At 38.9% G+C, this 15,692-nt stretch overlaps 2 protein-coding genes across 4 annotated transcripts in view; both read left to right on the forward strand.

Moving 5' to 3' along the window:
- The first annotated feature begins 481 nt into the window (after positions 1 to 481).
- On the forward strand, positions 482 to 3,484 carry LOC139954366 (uncharacterized). Its single transcript, XM_071954129.1, has 2 exons — positions 482 to 569; positions 1,491 to 3,484. Exon 2 carries the CDS (start codon positions 1,509 to 1,511, stop codon positions 2,028 to 2,030), a length of 522 nt encoding a protein of 173 aa, XP_071810230.1. The 5' UTR covers positions 482 to 569; positions 1,491 to 1,508; the 3' UTR covers positions 2,031 to 3,484.
- A 588-nt stretch (positions 3,485 to 4,072) lies between these two features.
- LOC139954108 (uncharacterized) overlaps positions 4,073 to 15,692 on the forward strand; it is a 56,238-nt gene continuing 44,618 nt past the window's right edge. For 2 of the 3 annotated variants that reach the window (XM_071953766.1, XM_071953767.1), the window contains exons 1-10: positions 4,073 to 4,145; positions 4,962 to 5,162; positions 5,704 to 5,776; positions 6,718 to 6,828; positions 7,422 to 7,546; positions 8,853 to 9,036; positions 10,091 to 10,490; positions 13,351 to 13,463; positions 14,086 to 14,211; positions 15,080 to 15,162. In XM_071953766.1, the coding sequence (XP_071809867.1) occupies positions 5,023 to 5,162; positions 5,704 to 5,776; positions 6,718 to 6,828; positions 7,422 to 7,546; positions 8,853 to 9,036; positions 10,091 to 10,490; positions 13,351 to 13,463; positions 14,086 to 14,211; positions 15,080 to 15,162 (1,355 nt within the window). In that variant the 5' untranslated portion in view covers positions 4,073 to 4,145; positions 4,962 to 5,022. The remainder of the gene's footprint in view (positions 4,146 to 4,961; positions 5,163 to 5,703; positions 5,777 to 6,717; positions 6,829 to 7,421; positions 7,547 to 8,852; positions 9,037 to 10,090; positions 10,491 to 13,350; positions 13,464 to 14,085; positions 14,212 to 15,079; positions 15,163 to 15,692) is intronic. The other variant, XM_071953769.1, reaches the window with a different exon arrangement.

A 15,692-nucleotide genomic window follows, 5' to 3' on the forward strand; every position in this document is an offset into this window, starting at 1 on the left:
AAAGGGACAAAAACTGTCATCAAATCGATGTGCCCTCCCGATCCCAGACCCCGCCAAAAAACGGCATACATTTATATAAACATATAGAAAACAAGAGTATGAATAGTACATCATAGAGACGATGAATAATTATAGTACAGAACACATATTGGTAGAAAAACAAATTCGCCAAAAAGAGGGAAACTATGAGTGTTAAAGACATTTACACCACATGTCGGGCTGAATTGGAAGTTATAGAGTTTTTGTCCGTAAAAGCCTAGTAATGAAATTGTTCAATTCGTTCAGGATGGATGTTCAAGCCAGCCAGGCGTTTTGCACCATTACATTCTTTCTCTCAATGAAATATTTGAAATTGTTGCGATTGATCCAGTGGACAATTCCCTTACATAACATTCTTCAGTTGAGTAATCTTTCTTGTCACAATGTTCCATAAGAAAACTGCTGAGCTGTGAAGACTTCATACTGAATTCAGTTTGACCATAGAGAGGTTAGACGATAGTAAGACACCGAACGGTTGAGGCTTGCTAGAGATTTTGGCTGAAGAAGGGGAATTTCGCTGCCCAGGAACGGTAAGATTTGACCCACAAACGTTCGCCACCTATTATCATCAGAGACATGCAACTCATCGGCTGATTTCCTCTTTTTCTTTTCAAAACAGCGCCATAAAACTGAAAAACACTGTTCAAAAGTTCATGGTTGATCGGCCATTTTCTCGTTTTTGCAATCAGAAAGTTCCATGTCTGCATTACTCTGCTCTATAGAAACCGTGGGTTCAAAATGTGTGTACATTTTCGCTGAGCTTGATATTGTTTTTGCCAACACATTGACGACATAAGAACTTGAGTCGTATAACTAACTACAGAGTTGTTTCTTTATTTTCCACTGGTGTTTTTGTGCGGATAGTCTTACAAATATACAGACGCACGTGTGCTTCAATTGTGAAGTAAACTTAACGTTTTCCTGCCTTAATCTCGGACTCCGTTTGTACACGTCATATCCAGTCGGTGATTAGGGCTACGTTACCTGTATTCCAATCAATTTCTTAACCACTCATTTTGCTCGATGCTGAAACTATACAGTAGACATTTCCGTGTCCTGTCACCACTTTTTCATTCGTTGATATCTAAAATGTTATATGGGAGTCTTTTCGCGAAAGGGCAATCGAACCAGTTATTGCAGGACCGGTCGTAAACCTCACTGTTCATCTAAAATTTGCGGTGTTTTTTGTTTGTTTTGTTTGTGTTTTGTTTTCATCTGACATTTTATGTCGTGTCTGTGCGGACTTGTATTTTTCATTTACACCCTGGAACGAAGGCAGATGATAATTATCTTATGTCAAATTCTTCGTCAGATAGTGTAATATTTATGACATTATGGTTAACTTCTTGAAAGTTGCCAAAATTGAACAATTATAAAAAATGACTTGGGCGCTCATAAGACATTCTTTATTAAAATTCTACAATGTTTTATTTGTCCATATCGCGTTACAGTCCGTGCACCCGTTTACAATGATGGGTTTGCTCCATAGCTTGATCTGCATCTCCCTCATGCTCACTCTACCATCCGTCAATGATGCTAACCTCCGATACCTTCGCACTGTGGCCTTCTCGGTAGCGAGAACGTCCCCCGTGCAAGTAACATCCGAGCAGATCATCGGCGGTTACGACACCGTCACCAGACCGGACGATAACCACTTCGACCCGGCTCTGGGCGTCTTCACGTCCCCGCTAAAAGGAGTCTACGCCATCGATTTTAGTTTTCACCAGGATAGAGTCTTCACAAAAAGTACAACTACCAAGACGTTTATCAAACTGACCATGGAGACGGCATCTGGCGGCAAGACAACATTTTTGGCACCAGAGGGACGCGCCGCTACGGTGAGCTCCCCTATATCGGTTCAAGGGGCCTCCGTTCTGCTGGAATTGGACAAGGGTGACAAGATCTACCTCCAGGCATCTCAGCCCGTTGGAGCAAATACACAACAACCAATTGCTTTCAGTGGATACTTGATCACTCGCATTTTGGATTAATAATTAGGCTAATGTGGTCACTTGAACGTGATGTACTAAAGACGAACCGTAGGCCTATATATCTGATGGGTCACATTTAAGCTAGGCTCAAGTATCAATTCATTCCGAGCTGGGAAAATGTTAAAAGTTTGTTAATTTTATCTGGATGCACTTGGCCTCTTAACAAAAGTATTCGTAGTCACGGTCAGATACTTAGACCATGAAGGTATCTCCATGCTGAGACAAAAACTAACTATTCATCAATTAGGCCTTTTTTAGCTACAGGGCAATCTCTGTGGTCTAGTTGGTATAACACTGCCCTAGAATTGTGTGAGGTCGTGGGTTCGAATCCCACCCGAGTAATATATGCCTGTGCACTTGGCCTCTTTTCAAAAGTATCGGTAGTCGTATACTCAGACAAATCTATTTATTATTTATTTTAGCTACCGGGAAATCACTGGTGTCTAGTTGGTATGGAACTGCTCTAGAAACGAAATGTCGTGGTTCGAATCACAGCCGAGTATTATGCCTGGCGTTTCCCCCCACAGAACTCAGGAGAGTAAACAATGCTAACACTCGGTGAACACTGTTATCCCCAATGCAAGTTCAACATAATATATTAATTATTTTAATCTTCGAGATTTTTGTTCCCACCCTTTTCATATAATCACAAACGGAGAACTTGCATATTGCATGTAGTCCACGCCAAGCCCATCCCAATCACCGACAAATCAAACTGGTATAATGGATGCAGTTGAACCACACAGAATAAGTGTTTGTCTAAAGATAAACATACATTAATGTGAACCCTGAACCAGCCATTTACGACAATTTTCTCTTTTAATGTTTAAAAAACAATAACTTAAAGGCAGAGTACACTATTGGAAATTGTCAAAGACTAGCCTTCACAGTTGGTGTTTCTCAACATATGCATAAAATAACGAACCTGTGAAAACTAGAGCTCAATCTGTCGTCGGACTTGCGAGATAAGAATGAAAGAAAAACACCCTTGTCATACGAAGTTGTGTGTGTTTAAACTTCAAAACTTGAGGTCTTGAAATCAATTTCGTGGAAAAATACTTCTTTCTCGAAAACTATGGCACTTCAGAGGGAGCCATTTCTCACAATGTTTTATACCATCAACCTCTCCCCATTACTCGTCACCAAGAAAGGTTTTATGCGAATAATTATTTTGAGTAATAACCATAGTGTCCACTGCCTTTAAATACAATCGGTGAGAAAACAGCAACGTTTGTTGGAACACGAAGTGATTACCATTCTTTATATTCTTTATCCAAAATGCTACCTTTTTTGAGAAAAAAAAATATATAAAACAAAAAGTAAGAACGATTTTTGCCTGTTCTACTTATCCCTACAAATTGTTCACTTTGTTTTATAAACATTACAACTATATGTGGTTACTAAGCTGAGAGTGACAATAAATCTTTATAACTTGGCTTATACATTGAACATTATTTGAGTTGGCTATGAGTCTACTTTTATTGTTTTCTTCCACAAATTTCCTTATAATATTGTAATCAATGATAACTAATTCAACACCTTGAAATGAAATGAATATCAGTCATTCAGACGAAAAAGTGTGGATTTATTAGTGGGCACTTTAAGAAGTCCCAAGTCACAAGTCCCATTACACGAACACGCAGGATTTAAGGTGACCCAAATTGTCCAGTGGTTCATGATTTCAGGACTTGCATTTCCAAGGTTGTGGGTTCGAATTCCATAAACTAAACCGCTGATATCTTTACTGATTTTATGCAACTCGTAATCTGAGAGAGATTGGCTGTTTTTACAGCTTGTTTGTATCCCTTTGTGGGAGTTTGCCAAGTTCCTTGACGGGAAGATGATTTTAGACATTATATTAAGGGGGAAAACAACACCACCCTGGACAAATTTTGACCCGTGTTAATACGAGCAACTAAAACTTTACCTGTAATGGCCAGAAATAGACGGTCATCTCGTTACGCACGCAGGTACGCATAGTGTTGAAAGGGTACCAGTCTGGTTGCTAGTGTAAACTACGCATGTTCAGAACAATCCATTATCGTTGATAAACATTTCGTGTTGTCTTAAAGTTCCGGGAACTTTCGATAAGAATGAGGACAAAATAACGGAGAGGTGAGTTTGATTGTATTTTAAATAAAACAATAAGCCTAGCGGTGTTCTTAATTTGTGTGCTGCAAGATAAGTAACATTAACAACGATGTCATGATCATGATGAGCCAAAAACTTCCAGGCGGTAGTCCACAGAACCGTTATATTCCGTAGGCCACTACAATCCCTACATGATTTACACTGCATCCAAATCGTGATAAACATGGAGTGCGATCTAGAAGTAGAAAGGTTGTTAAATAGTAGGTATAGTGGACCGACCATGGAGGAATAATTTATTCCTCCATGAGTGGACCAATGCAATTTCTTGTTAATATTGTTTGTGATGGCCTTTTTAACGATCATTGATGGTGATGGATTACATCAATCAACTTCAAAATAGGCTACAATACAAGGAAAAGGATGCGGTGAAAAAGTAATTTAAGAAAAGTGGGAACATTTTAGAAAGCAGGTCCACACTAGGGTTAGGGCTGTCTCTGAGTGTGGGGAATCCGAGTGTGGCCCTGTATTCTATAGTTACTCTAAAGTCTATTGAATTATAAAAAAATAAAATGGCAATGAAATGAGCAATCATTTCTATTTAGTATTTCTATGTTTTTTATCAAAGCCCAGGAAAAGTTTCCTGCTGGCGACCACTACTCATTTGTTATGAAACAAAACAAGCTATTCCTTTTGGTAAAACTAAATTATTTAAAATAAAATTGTTATATTGATCACTTTACATATAAATAGATACTTGTAAAAAGATTTCATGCTCTAAACCTTAACCCCCCCCCTGGTTAAACAAATGGTTTTTATTAAAAACAACTCTTTTATTGACAGAGGAGAACCATATTATATAGAGTTTTGATAATCTTGGGTAGCTGCCGTTGTCGCAATCACGATGTCTTCCATGGAGCTGTACCAAGTTGGAGGTACCGAAAAGATTCGTAACTTGGAGGATGAGCTCGCAAGGGAACTGACGGATCTACAGAATGATATTGAGGAGAATGAGATGATTGGTGGTCTACATAAAGTAGCCAGGTAAGTGGTCATATTTCAGTGTAGGCATGGGCGACTAGTTCGACTAGTGTCATATTCACTTTGATTACTTCTTAGTCAATTTTTTTTCAGTTACTCTATTAATCGTGCCGCCACGACTACTACAAAATAGTCGCGAAGACTACAAAAATAGTAGTAGAACAAACTAGTCGAACAAACTCTACCTGGCAAGAAGATACACACATGGTGTTACCGCAAACCAAATATATTGATACCTCACCATGCAATGCCTCATATCCTATATATGTACTACAAAAATAGTTGCAACCTGTTTGGTAACAACTATTCCGGATGACATAGTTTACCCATGAAGCACAATCAGACATCAGTGACACAATCCTTCAATCCTTTCAGCTGAGTTTTAATATATTGCACTTGCGGCCAACATTATGCAGAAATGCATCTTAAGAATTAAAAATTAGTTGCGACTAGTGTCTTAGTCACAACTAGTTGAGTGATGTACCCGTCTGTGCCTTTAAGGTAAATAATCCTAAACGATTGTTTTGTTTTTGTTTGTTTGCAGCTCTGGATCGTTACCTAAAAACATTGATCACTTTCGCAAGCAAAGAGAACTTGTCATCAAACGAGCTCTAGAGGTTTGTTAATATAAAGTATTTGAGAAGTTGGAAAGTAGGATATACCATCTGCATCATGGCTGAGTGGTTTAGAGCGTCGAGCTCAAGTTCTGCTGGTTATCAAAGTGTGGGTTCAAAACACAGTCAATGCAACTTTGTCCTTGAGCAAAGATGCTTACTGTAATTGCTTCTCTTCACCCAGGGGTATAAATGGGTAACTGTGAGGGTGGAAGTTGATATTGTGTATGAAAAAGCCTTTGTAGTGCCACAGTAGCTCAGGCTGTATACTCTCAGGGATCTGAGATTAGATTACAGGAATGTTAATGGCCAAGTGACCAGCCGTCGATTTCACCAAACTCTTTTTATTAGGATTAGGACTGAGGATGAGTTAAAATAACACGTTGCATTGGATCGGAAGAGTTGGTCTATAAAAAGCATTTGTAACCGTTTTTTTAATAAAATGCATATGGTTGGAAAGATGTTTTAAAAGTAGAGTACAATGATCCAAGTTTGCCTTGAAAATGTGTGGTTTTCCTTTTACTGTGCGAAGTAACACGGTCGGCCATTTATGGGAGTCAAAAATTTGACTTCCATAAATGGCCGACCGTGTTAGTCAACGAGTTAAAAGGAAAACTGTGCAATTTCCAGGCATGTTTGTGTGGACCATTGTATGCTACTTTTACATCATCTTTCTACCCATATGCATTTTATAAAAAAAATGTTTACAAACACTTTTCAAAGACTAACTCGAACAATCCAAGGCAACATGTTCCTTTTAGATCCATAGGCTTATGACGCATTGAACCCATCCTAAGTTTGGACTAGTTCCTTGTTCTAGCTCGAGAGACTGATAGGATTAATCCTATTGTTCTATGAAATCAGCTGCACTGCGCTATTGTAAAGTTAACGTTATTGTAAACCACGCTTCAGAAGTAGTTATTATTGTTGTTGTTATTGTTTAGGTATGTGAACCTCTACCCCTGGTCATCCAGGCTGATGTTATGAAAGAAGAGATGGAGATAAGTCTTCAAAGAGAATACACCGATGAAAGCCTTCCCCTCATTCTGCATCAGGTGGGTCTCAACATTCTCATCTTAAAAGAACATTACAGACTTGGGTTTTGCTAATAAAACAGTTGCTGGCAGTGGTAGCACTTTATGTGTTCCACCATGAACATCAAATGACAAACCTTTAGAAGTTCTAGATCAATCAGCCATCTGGGTCACGAAAAAATAGTGAAAAACTGATTACACATTTTACATGACCTCGATTTTACAAAAAATGAACAAAGTGCTCACTGAACGATAAACTCCAAACAAGAAATTGGTTTTATTTATTTCTCAAAAAAATATGACATTTCATACATTTAATTTAAGGGATGTTTTTTACTCTCATCATCATTTGACCACCTGGGCGTAATTACATAAAGCTCCTTTAACAGCTTCAAAGTAGAAAATACTACTTGCCAAAGGTCTTTGCTCTGCAAAAGTATAGTCGGCTACCAGTCACAACAATACAAACTGAATCTAATTTGGGCTGGTAACCTGTTTCTACTAAGCAACACTTTTCTGTGCTTAGTAAGTGAGTTTCTGTGCATACAGGCTTGAAATTTGGCTTGCGCTAATCCTGAGCCTCACTGATAATTGTCATGATATTCTCCTTGCAGCATTTCACTGATCGTATACAGCAGTTGGTTCAGTGCAAACACATGCATATGTTGAGATGGAAAAGGTTCTGTGAACACACCAGTGCTTTGGAAGCCCTCTACTCACCCTACCAGAAAAGACTTGCGTAAGTTAAAATGCTACACTGGTTCTTTATAAAAATGATTAATTAATTAATTAATTCTGGTCTCAGATGAGGTTGGCTGTAGCACCATGTGTAAATCTCTTTGAGCAGGTGTTGGTTCAGAAAAGAGTTGTCAACGTCGGTTCTTTTAGAACCGACATTACTCAAAAGAGATTTACACATGGTGCTACCGTCTCTTTTAAAAAGTGTTGGTTCTGAAAATAACCGTTGGAGTTGTAAACCACCACTTTGTTTCAGAGCAAATACTACTCAATGAGATATACACATGGTACATGTACTACCATAAACCCCACCCAACTGATACTCCCACCATGCAATGTTTCAAATCTGGCTTAATTCTGGCTTCTCGGAAAAGCAAACTTAATCCTAGCCACGAACCCCATTTAGTGTAGACATGGAAGGAAGTTTCAGTTTTAGATGTTGGAGGAAAATTCCCAGATAATTATTCCATGAAAAAAACACGCAGTCAGGTTCCTAGAGGTGGAAGGCAAGAAAAGGTGTGCATTAGAGAGGCCATCGAGATCCACAAGCATGACACCGTACCCCAAGACATCGGCTTCCACATCAGCGACATCTGGCTCCCCCTCTTCCCGACCAATGAATCTTCTATATCCACGGTCACCCCCAAGGCCCCCCCAACCATTATAGACTGCTTTGGGTCATCTATACCCTCAGTCACCTAAGCCCCACACCCTTACTATCCCCAGTGCTTGTTCCTACTGACACAGTTCAGTGAGCACACACCCCCACACACCACCCAAGGCTCCACAACAGGTTTCACCACGCATCATCGAGTTCAACTTCCCGCCTTCGTACATTACCAAGCTAATCCGCTGCTCAGTAATTAAGCAGAATGCAGCATCAGAGTCCAGCATTTTCCAGAAGACGATCAGAGTATACTGATCGAAACGTCGAGTTAAACCAACGGTTCTTTTCAGAACCACCCCAACTCATTTAGAGATCATTACATGTTGTTACTGCAAACTCTAATCTGTTCACACTTGCTGTCCCTTTCATATTTTGAGAGTTCCCTCTTTTCCATCTTGACCGCAGCCTTTGAATGGTTTTCTCTTAGATTACAGTGCACCTTAACAAATACTGTGTTATTATTGTTATTAATAATAATAATAATTTCATGATGTTCGAGGGCGTATAACAGTAATAATTTTATAAGAAAATTATACAGGGACAGTTAAGAAAGGTACATCAGTAAAAATACAAGCAAATCAGAAATCAAAGCTTTACAGACCTGTAGTTATTATTATTTTTATTATATTTACAATCTTAGAGAGATAATGGCGGAGTACTCTGACACTGTAGCGAGGGCTCGTCGTCTGTCTGTAGCCCATGAGGCCTACCTGATGGGCAAGACACCGGCACACAACCTGATAACTGAAGACGACCTCATGACCTACACTCGCTGGCTCACCTGTCATTTTCACTCAGTCAAGAAGATACACGCTTATCTCAAGGTAAGAATTTTGTTTATAAGAAAATAATAGAGTGGCGATGAGTTCTTAAATGACCGATTAAGAATGAGTCACTACTCTTTGATTCCCATTCATAAATGCCCTTTTGTTAAAAAGCAAAACAGTTTCAAAATTCTTGACAATCTGTCAAGATCTGTTCTTTCGTGGGTTTTCAAAGCTTGCAAATTATTAAAAACATTTGTAAAAATGTTTTGTGCACGTTGGGTTGTGTTTGTACGCGCGGGTACAAATAGATAACGTGCAGGTAATTAAAATTGGCAAACATGAGCTTGCATTCTCAACATGCGAGGCCAGCTGGTCTTAAACAGCTCCAGCTGTGTCATTGTCAATCCCACGTGACGCACTCTCCACAGATAGGAATGGCGAAACTGTCTGGGGTATTTATGAATATTCTTTATCCCTGCTACAAATTTCCGAATTTCCAGCTATTATGCTATAATATATAGGAACCAAACTGCCTTTAGCTACTGGGCAATCTTGGTGGTTTAGTTGATAAGACACTGCTCTAGAATTGCAAGGGTCGTGGGTTCTAATCCCACCTGAGTAATATGCCTGGGAAGTTTTTTAAAAGCGAGCGTGCAGAGCAGTCACTTTTGGTTAACCAATCAATCAATCGTTAAATATATAATGTGCTAATCCAACAGTTGTTGCTCATAGCGCCGTACAGTAGGCTTTTGAAAAAAGATGAGATTTAAGTAAAGTTTTGAAATTTGCTAATGAAGAAGATTGCCTGATGTTCTGAGGAAGATGATTCCACATTCTTGGTGCTGCAATAGAAAAGGCACGATCCCCCCAACTGTGTTTAGTTCTTTGAATGGGAAAGAGTGAAGTGTCGGAACAGGAACGCAGATTTCTGACAGGTTCTTTGATTGACAAACAGCATTGATTTTTCAGTGGTTCCCTTCCAGGAGTTAATGACGAGAGGTATCGATACGGAATCACTGCCCATGGTGGCAACGCTGTAAACATACATGTACCCAAAACTAAAGTGTAATGTCACCTTTTTGTTTAAATTGAATCTGACTGCTTTCTCTAGGTCTTAGAGTGGATTCCAGTTTCTCACAAGCACCAGTCCTTACCAGACCCCAAACAGCAGCAAACCCAAGACGCTCAGGAAGATGCTGATGACACGATGATGACAATGACAGCGCGGTCACAGCTCGACACCGCTCGCTCCTCCGTGTCCGACCAGGGCAAGGTCATCCAGAGCAAGGGTCGCTGGTCCATCTTCGACGGCCGGATGTCGCTGACGGACTCAACAGCTGGTAGGGTGTCCATGATCGACCATTTCCGACAGCAGTCGCCGCTGTTCGAGCAGTCTGAATCGGACATGGCTAGCGATTGTTCTTCCTCCATCATGTCATCTTCAGTTAACCTTGCAGGCACTAACACTGTTCCTCACACTGCACAGGGTATAGCAGCTGCTTCTGCTGGAGGTACATTATTAACACTCGGCTAGTTGCACAAATTTTATTCATCTACTGATATTTTTTTTTTACTTGGTTGAACAAAGATATTCAATTCAGTTCAATATGACGTTTATTCCATACTCTTTCTGCAAAATAGTTCAATGATAAATTTGGTAACAAAATCAAAAGCGCATATAAGAAAAACGCAACAATTGTTGACGTGGACGTGACTTGATCCTGCGACCTCCAGACTAACGTGTCAATGCTCCACACACTAAAGCTATCTATCTAGCTTTAATGTTGGTCTCTCCCTATTTTGTCAATATCTTTGTCCCAGGTTGTATTTTAAACTTGGGTGATCCCTGGTTGTATGGTAGTACAGGTTGAATGGCTTCTGACTGGCACCCCCCGAACAAAGTTATTGACAAAATAGGGAGATCAGCAACATTAGGGCTAAAGATAGCTCATTTGGTGGAGTGCCAGTACGTTAAGCCAGTGGTCGCATCATGTGCAAGTCCCACTTCAGTCAGTTTCGTTGCTTGGTGTTTTTCTAAACCAAAACAGGTGACTGTTTCACCAAGTTACACGTATAGAAATCATAGAATATGCACAGAAATAAACTTGTGAAGAGAGACGTAAAATTTATTTCAATGTCTGCTGTTTCCGTTGCCAAATAAGTCATGGTAGCAAAACGTGAACAATAGTATCACCGATAAAAAATGTGACTTTTGGTATGTTTTTATTACACCAAAATCATGATGAAAGTACCATGTGAAGTATTTCCATACAGTGAGTTTCAAGCTGTTACAATTAACAGTGGAATCAAGTTGGTTATTTGGATACTTTGTTGTTCAAGATTTGTTCAATTGCAAGAACTGGTTTATCTTTTTGATCACTGCTAATGAAATTTTGTGCAACTGGCTTCAACATACTCATTTTCACATTAAAAATATTAACAGCCATTTCTCAGGTTTTAATGACATGTAGGTATGATCCCTACATGGGATCCCTACATGGCCATACATGCCATTCAGCGCAGGATACGGATGTATGTCCTTTCACTGGTGTCCTGAACAAAGGTATTGGAGAGTTTTTGTTTTCGACGACGGATGGTTCTGTGTTGGTATTGATGACATTTTGGCGTCATCTGCACATGCATCTGCTTGGAGGACAGTCGTCCCTCAATTTCTACGACAGTACTCGGGAGGAATCTGCGCTGTGCTGAATACGACAACATTTGGCTGAAAACTACTAAAATCGTTGCAAAACCATCCGTCGTCAAAAACAAAAACTCTCTGCTGACTTGATAGGGAGACCACCATGGAAGGGCTTGATTGCTTAGTTGAGTTGGTAGAGCACTAGTACATAAACTTAGAGGTTGCAGGTTCAAATAATTACTACTATTTTATGCTCATAACTTAACTCTTAGCCATTCCATCGTAAGGCTCACTTTTCCTAATAGAGGGAAAGTATTGGATGATAGTAAAAAATTGCAATTTAATATTCACGTAACTATTAAACACTTAAACTTAGATACTACCAACTCATGTATTATGTCTGTTTTAACATGTGGCATAGTGGCAATTAGTTTTGGCATTACCATAGAAATTCATCTTGCAGACCAAGAAGCTTAATCCTTCGTGATTTCCAATCTGTGTATGCCCTCAAAGTTATGCGGGACAAAAACATTAATACCAGGTGACAAAAGTTCTGGCAAAGTGTAACCTGGGATGAATTTCACAAAGCATGGTGAGTCACCTGCCAACATGAAGATTGTTACACATTTTAAGATCAATCCTAGCTCTTTGTGAAGAGATACTATTTTATTTTAACCAGTGTTCTCTGGGTTAAGATTCTACTAGCAATCCACTTCATCTCTTCATGTAATCATTGTATAGATGACCCTTTGCATAACGCGGAACGCACCTCCTTAAGCAACTTTCTGTCTGCCATGGCAGGGGTCAAAGTAACACTTGTGGGGGTCTAACCACACGTATTTTGCATGACTGTGTAAACAACGAGTGACCTTTGGTAAAACTTTCTGATCAATTGGAAGCGCTGGTCATAGTGCCTCCAATTGATCAGAAAGTTTCACCAAAGGTCACTCGTTGTTTACACAGTCTTGCAAAATACATTTGTCAGCACCGCCACAAGGGTTACTTTGGCTCCTGTCATGACGGACGGAAAGTTGCTTTAGGAAGTGCGTTCGGCATTGTGCAAAGGGTCTAGTGGTGTAAGCTGGGTACTAATTTTCCTCATTGGTGTATATGGGTCGTGACTGCGAATCATTAATGCATACCATGTGGGTTTTCAGTTTCTTATTCATCACAAAACTTCCAAACATTGCTAATATTTTTAATTTTTTTAATCCAATTCTGTCAGTAAAGATGTCAAAAAAAAAAAATGAAATTGGGAAAGTGGGATACTTTGTTACAAACTACATTTGGAAATTTCATACCTGGACATGACCTTTACTTTGACCTCTTTATGTGAATGGAAGTAGGTCACACCTTGTGATACAAGTCGCATGTTGAATTTATGGTCTCTAAAGGGATAACTTTGATACATATTCTGAATGCTGAATAATTACAGTCTTTAAGGTCTTGGTCTCGGACTCATAGGCTTGAAGTTTAAAATCTGGATGTTAAACCAGGGCAAACTTTTATAAAGCTGCAAGCACAACAAAATTGTTTAGCCGGAAAAAGTTACCATCCAAAATACCATGTATTTTGTATTATTTGAGACTGGTACCCTACTAAAACAAATTTCACAGACAGATTTGTTAAGCCTTTTCTGAAAAGTGACATTCTTTGACTGTAATGAACTCGGGAGGTCAAATCGAGTCTTTTAACACAGCTCCTAACAATCAGAGTGTTTTTTATTCCAGGAGGTGGTCCAGCATCAAATGGAGAAACTCTAGGTGTACCCTGCCATATCACAGACTTTGAACAAATCACACCACTGCTGTCATTTCTGATGGGTTGCTATGGCATTCATACTGTAAGCATTAACAAATAGTTCTCCGTAGATGCCGTATTTATAATAATAATAATAATAAGCGATACAAAGCGCTAACGAAATGCAACAGCAACCAAACAAAAGATAAACTACATGGTTTACAGACAAAACAATGCAATTAACAATGATTCAATCTAGAGTAACTTACATGTAGGAAAGAGGTGGATTTTTAATTGGGATTTGAAGAAACTCTGGGAATTGGCTAAACAAACAGATTGAGGAAAACGGTTCCAGTATTTTGGCCCAGTTGCAGCAAAAGCTTTAGATCCTATTTATGGTCAACTTGGGTTATAGACTTTGGAAGTGTAGTGGCCGAGCGGTTAAGAGCACTGAATTCAAACTCTGGTGTTTTTGATCAGCAGAATGTGGGTGTCAATCCCCCAGCCGTGACACTTGTGTCCTTAAGCAAGGCACTTGTCATAAAGAGAAGGGGTTTGCCCTGGTCTGGCTGTGGCTGTGAACGCGCCGTAGGTTGAAGGATTGATGTCTGCAAAAATGAAGGAAAAATTGTTTGTTAAAATATGGGAGGTTGAACATTTATCAAAAACTAGCAAAAGCTTTTTATAATCGCATGTTTTATAATGTGTTCGTTGTTTTTCAACAGAACTTGGATAAAATAAATGGTCCATCAGATGAGATGGAATTATTGTCTCATGTCAACAGACGATTTAAGACAGTGTTCTCCAAGCAAGAGGAACAGAAGACATGGCCGACATATGACAAGCTAGAGGTAAGACCTTTTTCAAAATAATTCTATATTTTGATCAAAACTATCTTTGATGTCATGTTTGTATAGTTTTTATCATAGAATTTGTCTATGATTTTTGGGGTTGAACAAAGAGTTGATTAGAGTGGGATTCGAACCAACGACCTCCGGATTAACGTGCCGGCGCTCAACCAACTGAGCTATCTAGCTCTATGTTGGCGGTGTCCCTATTTTGTCAATATCTTTCTTATCGTGGGTGCCAGTCAGAAGCCATACAACCGTTAACTGCCGTGTGGCCAGGGATCACACCCAAATTACAATACAAGCTGGGAAGCGGCAGCCAAGGGATCACCTTAAGGGGATGCAACTTTTTGTTTCAGATATCAATATAAACCACAAGGGAAACAAAATATTGACAAAATAGGGACACTGCCAATATAGGGCTAGATAGCTTAGTTCATAGAGCGCCGGCACGTTAATCCGGAGGTCGTTGGTTCGAATCCCACTCTAGACAATTCTTTGTTCAACCCCAAAAATCATTTCAAAATTTACCCAGTCAGTTTCCCTTGTGGTTTATATTAATTTGTTTTTACTAAGTGATTTATTCTTTTAAAGACTCTTTAGGACCTCATGCTTTCAGACAGAGTGATGCTTGTTGTCTGTTTTAAACTGTCAGTAGATGATTAATTCTCTGCCTTTTTTCCAATATTAATTTTTGGCATGTAATTTTTGTATTAAATTGTTGCTGTTTTAATTTCTACGGTTCATGTATGTTTTTCTGCTACTTTTAATAACTGTATTTTAATGTGCAAACCGAGAAAGTAATTTTCATGCTGGGCGTTATGAGTAAAGAATTTAATTGAATTTAATTGAATTTTCATCTTGTGTTTAGATGGGTAACGAGTCCTGGGGAGCTGATACATCAAACCATGCCCTGATCAAGGAATCCAATTGGCTGCCGTACATCAAAATCAAGTAAGTTAAGGAGACTGGTCGAGAAAGTGTAGATTCCTGGAGTAGCAACGAGTCTACACTTTACAGTCTATTCTCTGTTTTAAACTAGTTCCCCCAACAATGTTAAACAAAGTTTGGTCGCTTTTATAACTATTTTACAAAAATAGTTGGCATATTTTATAGTGCTTTCTTGCAACATTATCGAGTGCAATGTTTTGATTTTTAGTTTACAATTAAGTTTTTTTACTAAAGAAATTTATTGAACTGGAAAATATTTTTGGAACTTGAAATAATATTTCAAATAACCTGCACATCATGTTATCTTTTAATTTAGAAAGACAGTCATTATCAATTTGAACTAATCACTTCAGTTTGTAACAAATCTACAGTTAAGTGTAGTAAAGAGCACTGAACATTAAAGTAACATGTTGCCTTGGATCGGTCGAGTTGGTCTTTGAAAAGCGTTTGTAACCGTTTGTTGTAAAATGCATATGATTAGAAAGATGATTTAAAAGTAGAATACAATGATCCACACAAATGTGCCTATAAAT

The sequence above is a fragment of the Asterias amurensis genome, chromosome 2 (genome assembly GCF_032118995.1).
Source record: "Asterias amurensis chromosome 2, ASM3211899v1".
NCBI classification, from domain to species: domain Eukaryota; kingdom Metazoa; phylum Echinodermata; class Asteroidea; order Forcipulatida; family Asteriidae; genus Asterias; species Asterias amurensis.

Bases quoted from the DNA above. Each gene is read 5' to 3' on its own strand.
- LOC139954366 (XM_071954129.1), top strand. From the start codon at position 1,509: ATGATGGGTTTGCTCCATAGCTTGATCTGCATCTCCCTCATGCTCACT.